Source organism: Diceros bicornis, chromosome 33 (assembly GCF_020826845.1).
Source record: "Diceros bicornis minor isolate mBicDic1 chromosome 33, mDicBic1.mat.cur, whole genome shotgun sequence".
Taxonomy (NCBI): domain Eukaryota; kingdom Metazoa; phylum Chordata; class Mammalia; order Perissodactyla; family Rhinocerotidae; genus Diceros; species Diceros bicornis.
Genome location: NC_080772.1, coordinates 29,651,398 through 29,665,667, shown reverse-complemented (window position 1 = coordinate 29,665,667; position 14,270 = coordinate 29,651,398). Strand labels below are relative to the sequence as shown.

The 14,270-nt window shown below is 33.0% G+C and overlaps 1 protein-coding gene across 3 annotated transcripts in view; it reads right to left on the bottom strand.

Annotated features, from left to right (window-relative positions):
- Nucleotides 1-14,270, bottom strand: part of ZC2HC1A (zinc finger C2HC-type containing 1A) — a 49,891-nt gene that overhangs the window by 17,298 nt on the left and 18,323 nt on the right. For all 3 annotated transcript variants that reach the window (XM_058528920.1, XM_058528918.1, XM_058528919.1), the window contains exons 5-7: nucleotides 13,678-13,826; nucleotides 5,849-5,948; nucleotides 4,845-4,944 (exon numbers count right to left, since the gene is read on the bottom strand). In XM_058528920.1, the coding sequence (XP_058384903.1) occupies nucleotides 4,845-4,944; nucleotides 5,849-5,948; nucleotides 13,678-13,826 (349 nt within the window). The remainder of the gene's footprint in view (nucleotides 1-4,844; nucleotides 4,945-5,848; nucleotides 5,949-13,677; nucleotides 13,827-14,270) is intronic.

Sequence of the window (14,270 nt, the reverse complement as noted above, 5' to 3'; positions counted from 1 at the left end):
AATATATGTTGGGAAAGTACAATGAGAAATCCACTTCATGTATTTTTTAATTAATCACAAAGCTTGAGGAATATAATTTCAATCTGATAGTACTCCACTATGGAATTATCACTATCAATGTTTTTAGAGTGTATCTATGCTCTTTTTCTCCTAAAGGCTCCAATTCAGTAATGACAGTTATTATACACCCAAGGTCTAAAAGAAATTAAGGCAGGAATAAAAAAATCCATTCTGCAGTAAAAGTAGTCTTGCTGCTAAGGAAAAAAAAAAACGAGGGTATTTTTTGAAGCCAACCAAGCACACCTACATAGCATACATTTTGGAGCGGACTAAGCAATCTGATCACATAACATAGAATTTCAATCCCATATGATAGTCAAGGATATGTCCTTAAGTTGGCAGCAAGATTTGGTCAGAGACAACATGAAAGTGTATTTTCAATCCCTCACTGATCTTTCAATTGAACCACAGAAATGTGTTGAGTTAACAAAAGTTAAAAAATGCTTTGGTTCCATGAAACACTAATCTATGGCCAAAGTTCCTAGATATCCACATGACTTAAAAAATAACAGTTCCATCTTTGGGTATAAATGAAGAATCCTTAAAACCTATACCTTCAAATTATAAATATCTAATTTCTATGATAATTTACTTACTGTAAAACAGGAAGTGGCAAACTTTTCCTGTAAAGGGCCAGACAGTAAGTATTTTAGGCTTTGGGGGCTACACTGTCTCCGTTACAAATACTCAACTCTGCCAGGATAGCATTAAAGCAGCCATAGACAATACATAAATAATTGAGTGTGGCCATGTGCCAATGAAAACAGGTGTTAGGCAAGATTTGGCCCTCAAGCCATAATTCAAAAAAACCATCTGCTCTGAAATATCAAAATTTCATATGAGAGGATGCCAGTATTTTAAGATTTTGAAAATCTAAATGAAAGGCAGATTTCAATGATGATTTTTTTAAAATTTTACCATATATTAAAGGGTTATGATAAATATCACTACATTATCCTGTATTTCTCCCCCAAAATAAATTACTTTTTGTCAAGCTATGGTATGATATTATATGAACAGTTTATCCAGAAGGAAAAATATTTTGGCAAGCTTTCAAAATATTCACAGCTGAATGAGCATTTTTAAAAATATTTGGCAATGATATCAACCTATTTCTAATTTGAAATAAACTTTAACCTAGAGACGGTCCTTGTTTACTGTTGATACCATGTAAGGGCATTCTCTTAGGAAATAAGCCACTCAGTCTTGTAAGACTATAGCAAGCACAGTAGACTGAGAGATAATAAAAAGATGACTTCTGAAATACTATTGTATAGGTGGTATTTTTTTATCTTTATAGAACTCCAATGTATGATGTTCTGAGGCATTCAAAGTTTTGAAATGTGTCCTACTTCTGCTTTTGATCCTAAGCTCATTAATCCTATGGTGATAATTCAGTATCTTAATTTCATGCCAAAGTTAACTTCCTTAATCCAATAGTCTCAATCATTGTTATCCACATAAGAAGCCAAACTCTGCAATTCTAGGTTGTTTTAGGCATTTCTAGACCAATAATAAAAGACCGAGAAGTTCATAAAAATCCATATAATGCTCCACACAAACTCAATTTACATACATCAAAAGATTGGCTTATGAGAAAAGTATCTTCCCACTCATACAATGTACTTAAAACTGGACATTTATTTCTTATTGTTGCTAATTAAAATATGAGAAACCAAATTCAATTTTTGTATTAAGAAATGCTCCTTACATGCATTCTTTTGCCCCAAAGTAAACTGTTTTTCACAGTAACTGAACAGCAGTAAATCTCTGAAATTTGATATTTTAGCAATTGAAAACTATCAGCTGAAACATCCATTTAAGCTGGTAATTAACCATTAAGAAAACACCATTCTCAAGGCATGACTGTGTAAACTCTGAGACACAATTCAAATGTGGCAATATTTATTTAAAAGCTCTGTGTTTCACCATACTTCTAAAATCTCCTATGACTAAAGATACTCATCTTTTCGAATAAGGGAAAAAGGGTAACAGGGCACATGTGTATGGTGATGGATGGTAAGTAGTCTTTGGGTGGTGAAAATAATGTAGTCTACACAAAAGTTGAAATATAATGATGTACACCTGAAATTTATGTAACGTTACAAACCAATGTTACCGCAACAACAACAGAAAAGAACAAGGGAAAAATTTTCCATGGAGTTTGTTTTGCTTAAAAAAGTCTGTCAAAATCAGTTGACCCACTGGTTGTCTAGAATCACCAAACATAACGAAAATTTTTCCAAGTACAAAGATAAATTTTTTGCAGTATGACTCCAATATATGCTAAATACTACAGATCACCAGTATGCATGATTAAAGCTGACCACGATAAAGATTATACACATCAGGCTTTAAACAATCCCACAGCACTAAAATGACTCCATTTTACTAATTTCAGAAGATGCTCAATTTCTTGAACATTACAGTTAACCAGATGGCCCAATTCCACCTTATGCAATCCTGAATCATCTGTGTCAATGGAAATAATTGTTGCCATACAAACTTCAAGTAATTATTCCATCGGTACCAGAACCATGATTTTACGATATGCCAACAAGTTGACAAATGAGGGATTTATTAATTCGTTATTTTTTTTCATTTATTTGCCAAAAATTTGTTGTGTGTCTATATGCCAGGCATTACACTACATTTTGTAGTTACATCTATAAGCAAGGTAGACACAGAGAGCTTTACTATCATAGACCTTACAATCTAGCAAGGGAAACAGACAAACAAATCATTACCTCAATAATTCTGAAAAAGGAATGAACTCTGCTACTGAACAGACAGCCATGAATGGTTCCACTTAATATAGTAATGTTCCAGTTAATACAGTAATATATTGGCTGGCAGGAAACACCACCACTCTTTCCAGTAGTTGGAAAAACTCCTTTCACACGTAAGGATTGTATACAGAATGGACAATCAGAATCTGAACAGTCATGTTCGACAGTTTAATAAGATATGAAACAACCAGAAATTTTAAATCTTCATGGCATTATAAGCAGTGCATAACATATAATTATTCTGCTCAAAATCTTTGCTTATTAGTAAAAACATATTTTGTCCTAAGGATCATATAAATGTTGATCAGATTTTCTTACATCAATCGTCAAGGTCTAAGCAGAGTCAGAGAACGTTGTCAGAGTGAGACAGAGGAAAGAGACATCACGAAGTCAGAGAGCTTAGTGGCGAAGTAGTCTAGAAGCCTAGTTTTCTCATATTTCTACTTAAAAATATCAGCTTTTAATTCACAATCAACTGTAAATGAAACTATAAACAACACTACAAACACTACAACCTAACAAGGAAGGCAATTCTCTGTGATATGGTAAAAAAGGCTTTGTAAAGTTAAAACACATATGGCTATGTCTATACTGTAGTTAAATATCTAATGAGTCAACTTAGCACACAAGCAAAAAAAAAAACATAAGTCAACTCCGTTTTTTACCACTGGAAGATGAGAGCCTTTTACTTTTCAACCGTTTGTTCTCCTGATAACCTCTCTCTTCCTTAATGATAGTCTGTCTCTTCTCTTTGGAAGCACAACAAAGAGAAAAGACATTTAACTAATCAGATCTAGTCAGCTGATTTGTTTGCTTTTCCTGCAGTGACAATTACATAAAACTCCCTTTAGGACTTGTACTTTCTACATAGTCCAAATTAGGAAACAAAAGGCAGTTACTCTCACTTGATATATACCCTGGTGTATATTTCCTACATGAAAACTAAGGTGATAACCTATATCTGAAAATAACGTGTGCTATATTTCCTAAATCAATTTGATCGGTATTTATAAAGATAAAGACATAAGCCCTCATTCTAATGGTCATGTGGCAATCTCTTAATTCTCTGATCTATCAAAATGGAGGAGAAAGTGAGTTTCTACTGGAATAGGAGGCCTTCTATTAAAATCTCTAGTGCTAACAATGATTTTCTTAGAATAAAAATAATTGTTGAAAGCTTAATTATGCTACTTTATTAAAAACCATGTATATAAAACTGTGGAAAGATAAAAAGTATTAAATAAAAAGAATCACCCACTGTTAATATTTCAGCATATTTTGTCTTTTTTATCTACACATATTTTTATAGTTTCTACCATAGTACACATGGAGTTTGTATCCGACATTCCTCTTTGGTTATAGCAGAATAATCTTATTAAAATTTATATATATTTTATGGTTGCATAATATCCCTTTGTAGATGGTCATAATTTGCTATAGACATTTCGGTGATTTTTGTTTTACATTATAATAAAAACATATGAAAAGAGACCAACGTTTAGAGGCAAAGAGACTCCAATTTGTATCCTGCTTCTAACGCTCACCAGCTGTGTGGCTTTGAGCAAATTACTTTTGCTTCTTTGATCTTCTCATCCTATAGTGTGAGGTGCTTTTAATAAAAATACATGTGAAATATCTAGCATAGTGCCTGATACATAATGCTTAATAAATTATGATTACTACAAAAATCTTTTACATTTCAAATAATTTCCTTAGAATGGATTCCCAGCAGTAAAATTATTCAATTGAAAATAATGTTTTTAAGGCTCTTGATAAATGCCACCAGATTTTCTTCCAAAATTAATACAAGTTAGTTGTACTAATCTAGATCCTCAACAGCAGTGAGTGTGCTCCTGACCAGCAATACATTATAAGGCACATGGACTTAGAAAGAAAATTAAGTTTAATGAAAAAGCCAATTACCTAAACAAAAGAAAACCTTAGTATCATTTATATATATATACCACTAATAAATTAAATTCAGTGTAAACTTACCCTACTTGAGGGGCTGCTATCCCTTTATGGGAGGGAGATAAGGTCTGAAGTTTGCTTCCGACAGAGCTGCTAACTGAAGACACTTTACCTGAAGACACACCTTAAAATAAAAAAGGTATTAGTCTTAACGACACTCTGAAAAAGAAAAGTCACACAAAACAGAGCATATGACAAGGAAAACAATTCTCTAGTGGCAATAAATCTCTATGGTAATAAACCAAAACAAATTATCAACTAAGAAAATTTTTTTAAAAAAATGAAATTTCCAGGGAACATATAGCATCCATCGTTTCTAATTTCTGTATTTCTTTCTTACAATTTACATATAAATAAAAGTACACTTCAGTAGTCAATATCTTCTTCAAACATCTGTCTATTAAGGACAATTTTCAAGTTAGAGAGGTACAGGTAGAATGAGGGAAAAATACTGTGGTCAAAGAATCAAGAAAGATGGGGCCAGCCCGGTGGCGCAAGCGGTTAGGTGCGCGCGCTCCGCTGCGGCGGCCCGGGGTTCGCTGGTTCGGATCCCGGGCGCGCACCGACGCACTGCTTGGTAAGCCATGCTGTGGCGGCGTCCCATATAAAGTGGAGGAAGATGGGCACCGATGTTAGCCCAGGGCCGTCTTCCTCAGCGAAGAAAAAGAGGAGGATTGGCGAATGTTAGCTCAGGGCTGATCTCCTCACAAAAAAAAAAAAAAAAAAAAAAAAAAAAAAAAAAAAGAATCAAGAAAGAACTGGGTTGATTATTCTGAACAGATGATATATTAATAACAACATCAAGGATATACATTTAAGCTAAAAAAAGGACTATAAAATATCTCAAGTACAAGCTATCTCAAGTTACTTGATTTTTACCCAGAATAAATTACTTATCCTCCACATCTCTTAATCCTAATTATAAATCTATTTTAATAATCCACAATAGAATACTATCTTCATTTCCTTCTCTACCAACACTGTTTAAAAAAAAAAAAAAAGACAAGTTATTTTATGGATCTCATTACCTACAACAGTTTTGCTAGAGCCGCTTGGTTGTGGTAATCGTGAAGATCCCGAGGATGCAGTTCCAGGAGAATTTGACTTTTTAAGTGCAGGTGCCTTATACTAAAATAATGAAAATAAAACATTTATCAACATTTTTTGATTATGGATTGTAAACTAGTGTTTCAAAATCTCACATTCCCTTAAATGAGCGATCTTTTTATTAGCTACTGAGTTACCCAAATTGAGAAAGTGTACATTAAAATACATCACTTCAGAGAGAGGTTTCCCAAAATATGTTCCCTCTCAAAACTGGTGTACTAAAAACTTGGCTCAGATGTCCCACTGCTAAAATAAACTAAGAGCAACTTTTCCCAGCCCACAGAAAAGAAAACCAGGTTTAATGGAAAAAATTCCTCAATGTTAAGATTTTAAATGCCAAGCAAATATTAATAGAAAAACTTAGAAACATCCAACGATGCTTGCTTGGTGTTGCAGCTTTAAATGTCAAGATCCTTACATGTTCCTGGGTGTGGTTTATATTTCACACATATAATCCAGCCATATTTCCTACTGATAAAATTCATAACATTACATATCAGTCGGGACAAGTTTCACATAGCTGCCTTTTGGATTTCCCCAATGTGAAGAGAAAGAGCTAATTCTGGCTTCACTATCCTCACCAGACCATATTAGAAGAATGGATATGGGTTGAGAAAAGATAGGGTATTTCAGTTTATCTTGCTTATTTTTATTTTTTCTCTCCTCTCTACAGGGATATCATTATTAATTTTACTTTACTGTCCTCTCTTATTTGAGCCAAATTTTGCTTCCATACTGAATACAAAAATATCTCATCAATCATCTGCTCCAATACAAAAAAATGAACTTGCCCAGGGTTATGCCCCAACTTAACAACAGAACAGGAATTAAGACTCATGCCACCTTAGTTCTAGCCCAACGCTTCAACTATAAGGTGATTACTGTGCTTACATGGGTACTTGACATTTAGCCCAATGCATTATTTAGACTGCTTAGGACTTTAGGTGAGAAATTGGTTTAAACCTAATTTTCAAAAATCAAATATTTTATAATAATCAGAATAAAATTTAAGATGTACTACTCCTAAAAACTGCAGGCTAAACACAAATTTTAAAGTCAAACATTATAACCCTTCAAAATTCAGTATGTGAATCTTTTAAAAAATTAAATCTTGATAAAAGGGGCACACGCACACACACACACAAAAATACCATGCACATTTGGTACTATTATGCCTGAAACTGAAATTTCTTAGGCATTTGGTAAATAGAAAACCTTCAATAACTGTCTGTCAAATGAACAAATGACTAGAAGACTTTGGAGATGAGCCACATAAAGACAACTTCGTTGAAAACCTAAGAGGTGTTTCTGGTTTAAAAGGGTATCTGGTTAGTATCAGTCTCTCCCACTAAAATACCAATGAGGACATGAGGAAAAATCTTAAAACTAACAACAATAGGGAAAACAAGACCTAACAAAGGCTTGTCCAAATTTCAGATACATGTCTATTCAAAACAGGGTCAACAAAAATGGATTAAGAAACAGGACTGGTGACCCATTCTTACGTGCTACTACAAAAAAGAGCGTAATGACCAGCATAAACAAAGGGTGCTGGGGCAGCACATCACATACTGAGAGGCAAGTCTTCAGGCCGGGCACAGGCAGAAAGGGCCCTGGTGGCACTGCACACTGGGGGCTAAAGATTTTTATGTTCGTATTTGAAATTATTATTATTAACTTAACGGCTCACGAATAGAAAAAGGCAGAATATTCCTTTCAAAAGGTGCTTTGCTTTTCCCCCCTCTGTATTAGGCCTCCTACTGTTTTACTCAATTTTATTGTCAGGTTTTCTGTGATATCCAGAACTGAGTTCAACCTTATCTATCTCCTACACTTCCTATCACCTTCAACAAGAACTAGCCAGGTTAGATTCCCTACTGAGTCTTCATACTACTCTGAATGCCTCTTGTTCAAACATATTCACCTGCCTCTCAGTAACTTGCTGTTCTCCTGACCTAGATAATCTGACTCCTTCCTACTGAGCTGTATTTTATCTATTCTACAACACCTAGCCCAAATTCTACCAGTAGTACACAGACTTTCAGGATGACTCTAGCTATCAACAATTTTGTGTAAATCCATTTTAATGATCAAAAGAACAAAATCACTTTATTTGTATACGGTTATATTCAATACATATATCTTTCACTCATTACATAAGTATTTGTTAGGTGCTTATTATTTCATGTCTTTTTATACAGGTCACATACCTAACAAATTTCCTTAGTAAAATATTTAAATTTATGAAGACTCTTTATTGAAATTGGAAAAAATTAAAGAACATGGAGGACATTCATTTCTGATAAAATGGTAGAAGGTACTATTTAAACCAATCTTTCAACTAAAAACTAAAAATGCTCAGGAAAGTATAAAAAATCATTTTAAAAGCACTGAATGTCAGATGAGAGGAAACAGAACTTCCAGACCAACACCATGTGAGATTTTAACAATGATCTGGCCATCATGTGAATTTGCTGTATAAAATCTGCATTACTAGTAGGCTGGTCAAGCCAACTAAAGCCAGTAATTTAAAGTGCTTCCAGACTGGTCACACTCTCAGATATCTGGAAGAAGTAATGCAGATTTCCTCCGGAAGAAAGCACTTCACATGAATAATCCTCATAAATAACTTTCTAAGGGCAACAAGCAGTAAATGGTCAATAATAATTATGGATATAATGATGTAAGGAACCATGAATGAGAAAAAAAAAAAAGATAGCAAGAATGTATCCCAAAAGGTCACATGATGTGATAATTATTAGATACATAATATAAAACAATTATGGTGACTACATTTAAAGAAATCAAGACAACTTTGAAAATATTAACAGGCAATTGGAAACTATAAAAAGTAACAGAGGAAATTAGAATATTAGCCAAGTTCAAGAAATTAAAAATACAACAAATTACAAACTCAATGGTGGAGGAGTGAAGCAGCTGTATAACCCTCCTATAGATGACAATTTTAAAAGAGGATTAAAAAGGTGATTTTAAGAGACTGGAAACCATCTAAGAGCAGTTCTTCTGGAAAACTGGCAACTGTGTACTCTGAGTTTACTTCAAGGAAGGGGAAGGAAAAGGGGGAGGCAAGGAAAGGAAGGAAAAAGAAAACAGGAAAGTATGACCCCTATTCAGCAAAAATAGTCAAACTGACAATTGACAAACTGACTCCAAGTAGGCACAGGTGTGTCAGACTTAGCAGTTAAGAACTTCAAAACAGTTACTATAAATATGTTCAAAAAGTAAAGGAACATATATACAGAATTAAAAGGAAATATGGTAACAGTGAATGAACAGACAGGGAATCTCGATAGAGAAATGAAGGCAAAATATAGGAATTTTCAGATAACCAAAAACAGAGAATTCCTTGCCAGCAGATCTGTACTATTAGTAAGCTAAAGAAACTTCTCCAGGCTGAACAGAAATGACAAAATAAGGCAAATGAAATTTACAAGAAGGAATAAAGAGGTCTGGAAATGAAAATATGTGAACAAAAATAAATACAAAGTATATGCATGCTCTGCATAAATATGTGTGTATATATGTATAAAAATGTTTATATATTTATTTTTTTCTCATAATTTCTCTAAAGGACAGATGACTTTTAAAGCAATAAGTATATGCTATATAACAATAACCATCAAGAGTATTGATAGGTTCATAATATCTATAGAGTTTTATACAGATATATATAAAATAATAGTTCTAAGATTAGTGAGAGGTATGTGGACATATCCATAGATAGACATAAGTTAAAGGTGCATTTTGTTACTTCCAGAGTAACCATTTAAAAAAAATACAAAAAAAGGGGCCGGCCCAGCGGCGCAAGCGGTTAAGTGTGCATGCTCCGCTGCAGCGGCCCAGGGTTTGCCAGTTCGGATCCCAGGCATGCACTGACACACTGCTTGTCAAGCCATGCTGTGGCGGCGTCCCATGTAAAGTAGGGGAAGATGTACAGAGATGTTAGCTCAGGGCCAGTCTTCCTCAGCAAAAAGAGGAGGATTGGCATCAGATGTTAGCTCGGGGCTGATCTGCCTCACAAAAAAAAAAAAAAAAAAAAAAACACGAAAAAAAGATAAAAATAGAAAACAGTAACATGACAGACCTAAATACAACCATATCAATAATTACATTAAATAGAAATGTCTAAAAATTTCAACCAACAGGTTGAGGTTGTAATACTGGATTAAAAAAAAAGAAAAATAACCAATCATGGGCTGTCTACAGGAGAAGCAAAATACAAATTTAAGTTATAGAAAGGAAATGAGCATAACTAAGCTGAAATGGCTACATATTATCAGATTAAACACACTTCAACACAAGGAATGCTGCTACAGACAAATCAGGACACTCCATAAGGATAAAAGGGTCAATAAATGGGGAAGATAAATTATAAATGTAAATATAATTAATAACAGAAATTCAAAATACTTGAAGCAAAAGCTGGCAAAATTGATGACAGATATAGGAAAAGTCACAATCATAATTGACGATTTTAACACATTTCCCTCAGTCATTGATGGAACATATAAACCAAAAGGCAGTAAGAACAGGGAAGATCTGAGTGACACCACCAGCCACCTTAACCTAACTGACATGCATAAATCTTTATACCCAACAACTGCAGAATACCCTTTTTTCACCTGCCATGAAACATTCAGAAAAAAATACCATCTGCTAGGCAATAAAACAAATCTCAGTAAAATGGAAATCTTACCAAGTATGTTCTCAGAACACAACAGAATTAAGTTAAAAATAAACAAAAAAATATCTAGAAAAGCCCCAAATATGAGGAAGTAAATGACTCACTTTTGAATAAACTATGAGTAAAGGAAATCACAAATTAGAAAATATTTTGAAATGAATAATAAAAAGTCCACATATTACGATTTTTGAGATGCAGCTAGAGCAATGAAATCAAAAGCTGTTTCTTTGAAAAGATGTAATAAAATTGATACTCCTCTAGCTAGAATGATCAATGGAAAAAAACTGATCAGAGAGAGAAAAAGAAAAGAAAAGACAAAATACCAGTATTAGGAATGAAAACAAAGATACCACTACAAGCATTAAAGGTTAATACCTCTAAGTCAATAAATCCAATTACACAGACAACTTACTTAAAAAAGGCAAATTGCCAAAACTGACACCAAAAAGAAATGAAAATCTGAACAGCTTTATGTCTACTCAAGAAAAGGATGCAGTAATTGAAAATCTCTGAAAAAAGAAAAACCTATGCCTAGATGGCTTCATTAGTGAAGTTTAGCAAACATACCATAGGAATAATATTGATATCAATACTACAAGACTCTACAAAAAAGAATTTACAAAAACTCTTTCAGAAAATGGAGGAAGAAATCACGGTAAATCCATTATGAGGCCAGTACTACCCTGATACCAAATCCAGCCAAAAACATCAAAAGAAGAGAACTATAGTCCGATATTTCTCATGAGCATAGATGTAACAATTCTTATCCAAATTTTAGCATATCAAATCCAATAATATATAAAAAGGGTAATAATTCATACCTAAATGGAATTTATTCATGGAATGCAAAATTGGTTTAATATCCGAAAATCAATCAGTGCAATTCATCATAATAATAGAATAAAAGAGAAAAACGAGGTCATTTCAATAGATGAAGAAAGAGCATTTAACCAAATGTAAAATCTATTCTTCGTTTAAAACAAAAAACTCTTGGTGAATAGAACTTTCTCAGCCTGACAAAGAGAACTGACGAAAATCCACAGCTCACATCATACTAAATGGTGAAAAACTGAATGCTTTTCACCCAAGAACAGGAAGAAGGCATGATGTCCACTCTCATCACTTCCACTCAACATCAGACTGAAAGTTCTAGCCAGTGCAACAAATTTTAAAAAAGAAATAAAAGGTATACAGATTGGAGAGGAGGTAGTAAAACTGTCCTCATTTATAGGTGACATGATTGTGTACACAGAGAAACCTTAAGAAATCTATAAGAAGGCTATTATAATTAATAAATGAATCTGGCAAAATAGCAGGATACAAGATCAGAAACAACATGGAGATTAAACAAGACCAAAAACAAACACTGCCGAAATAAACAAAACCTAAATAAGCAGGAAATATAACAAGTTCACAGCTTGGACAATTCCATATTAAGACGTTAATTCTCCCCAAATGGTTTATAGATTTAACGCAATCTCAGTCAAATACTAGAAGCCATTTGTTTGTAGAAACTAACAAGTCAATTCTAAAATTTATATTTTTTAATGTTATAAATTTATTTTTACAATTTGTATTTATATATTTACAAATGTAAACAATCTATAATAATCAAAGCAATTTTAAAAAGGAAAAACAAGTTGGAGAATTTAGACTATCTGATTTTAAGACTTATAAGCTACACTATTTAGTACGGCAATACTGTTCACACAAAGACAAAATCACCTAAGGATGCATTTCTCAGAATGTATCCCGGTTGTTAAGCAACACATGACTGTATTGTATCATTATTTTGATCACAGCAGGGTCAAAAAGTGGGCTGTATGCAGGCCAGATTATAGTTGTTAAATATGACAAGGATGTATTTAAGCATCTTTAGGAAAAGTATTCTATTTAGTTTACTAATGTAAACCCAGTACTTGATACAGTGTCTGGTTCAAAGAGGGTACTCAATAAAAATTCCTTGAATGAATAGAAATGAGAAAACATGAGGTGAGACTGAAATAAATACGTATGATTGGGCATGGAATCAGAACGGACAACATTTACAGTGGGAACTGTCCACCACTTGGATTTTACATTTACCAACCACGGCACCAAGTTGCTGCAAGATACACATTCTATTGCATCTCCTTCACTCTATTGATTATTTTTTTCTTAAAACAAAACAAAACAAAAAGTCGTATTAGTGTTCTCAACTGTTTAAGTAAAAGATGTACACTGTCTGAAATATGTTCTGGCGATTCTTCAAAATGAGTTTTCTTCACTGTTGTTTCCCCACGATGATGATGATGATGATGATGATGATGATAATGATATGCTCTATCTCCAATTATATTAACAAAAATTCAGTAAGAGGATTCTCTCAAGGAGGCGCCAATTGTAATGGAGTCTTTTAATCCAATATTTTATTCATAAGTAACAAGAGAAATGGATTTGATTGTTTACTGCCTGCAAGATTCACAGTACTAAAAACAAATTGTTTACAAATGATAGCTCTGTGAAAAATGAAATTTGCTTAAAAGTATGACATTATCAAAGTTTTTGTGTAACAATATGCTTAAAGAAAAACGACAGTACTGTAAAAATTAATTTTATATAACAAAATCCTTATATGGTTTATGGTTTGGATTTGATCCCAGGCTTTCATTTCCTTATGTGTATTACTCATATATAACATGGAAACATTAAGTAATTGCATGATTTTCAAATGTGGCTTTTCATTGCCATTTTCTCACTCTTCTAATCTCTTTAGTTTCCTCTGATTCTGTTTCACCTATTTTTCACTTGTTTTCTTACCTTTTTCCTAATATCTCTTTAAATCTGAATATTTTCAAGTCTTTAACTCAAGTCCTTTTCAAATTAATTAATTTTATTTCTTTTCAATTAGCCATTCAAATTTTTTACTAAATCCCTGAACAGTAAATATAAATTTTAGCAGGTGAGAAAACTGTAGTTAAATGTTTTGGAAAGCATAAAGACAAAATTGTGAACTAGAGTCATTTTCTCACTTGTTTGTAAAAGTGATTAAATTGAGCATTTCACCTGTGTCCGAGAAGGCGCTTTTCCTTTGGTATCCGTAGAAAATTTGCCTTTATTGCTAATACGTGCTGCCTGTTCTTTACAGAAATTTATATGTCTATCAGCTGCATTTTCATTAAATCTCCTCTGGCAATATGGGCACTGAATATAATCTAAAACAGAAAAAAGAAACAGATTAATAACATAATACTTGAAATGGGACATAAAGATTTATAAGTTTTTATGAATAGTAATTCAAGACAAATAACACAAATAACAACACGTAATAAGTGAAAACTCTCATTTCCTTATAACCACCCAACCTGACTTAACTAAACTTAATAAAGATGTTTAAGAAAAAAGTCTGCTAGCATATGATAACTTCCAATTTTCTCCCAGCTTAGAATCAAATTTGAGGAAAAAAGAACAAAAGATAAATCCTTAGGACAAAACAATAAGAAGAGGGAAAAATGTTATTTCTTTTTTGCCTCTATAATACTGTACGTGTTCATCATATATACATATTTCTACACAGTAGACTAGTTAAGTAGTAACAACACAATACATTGAAAATACGTTTTAAAATTTGGGCTCATCTGTTAAAATTTTTTATTTCA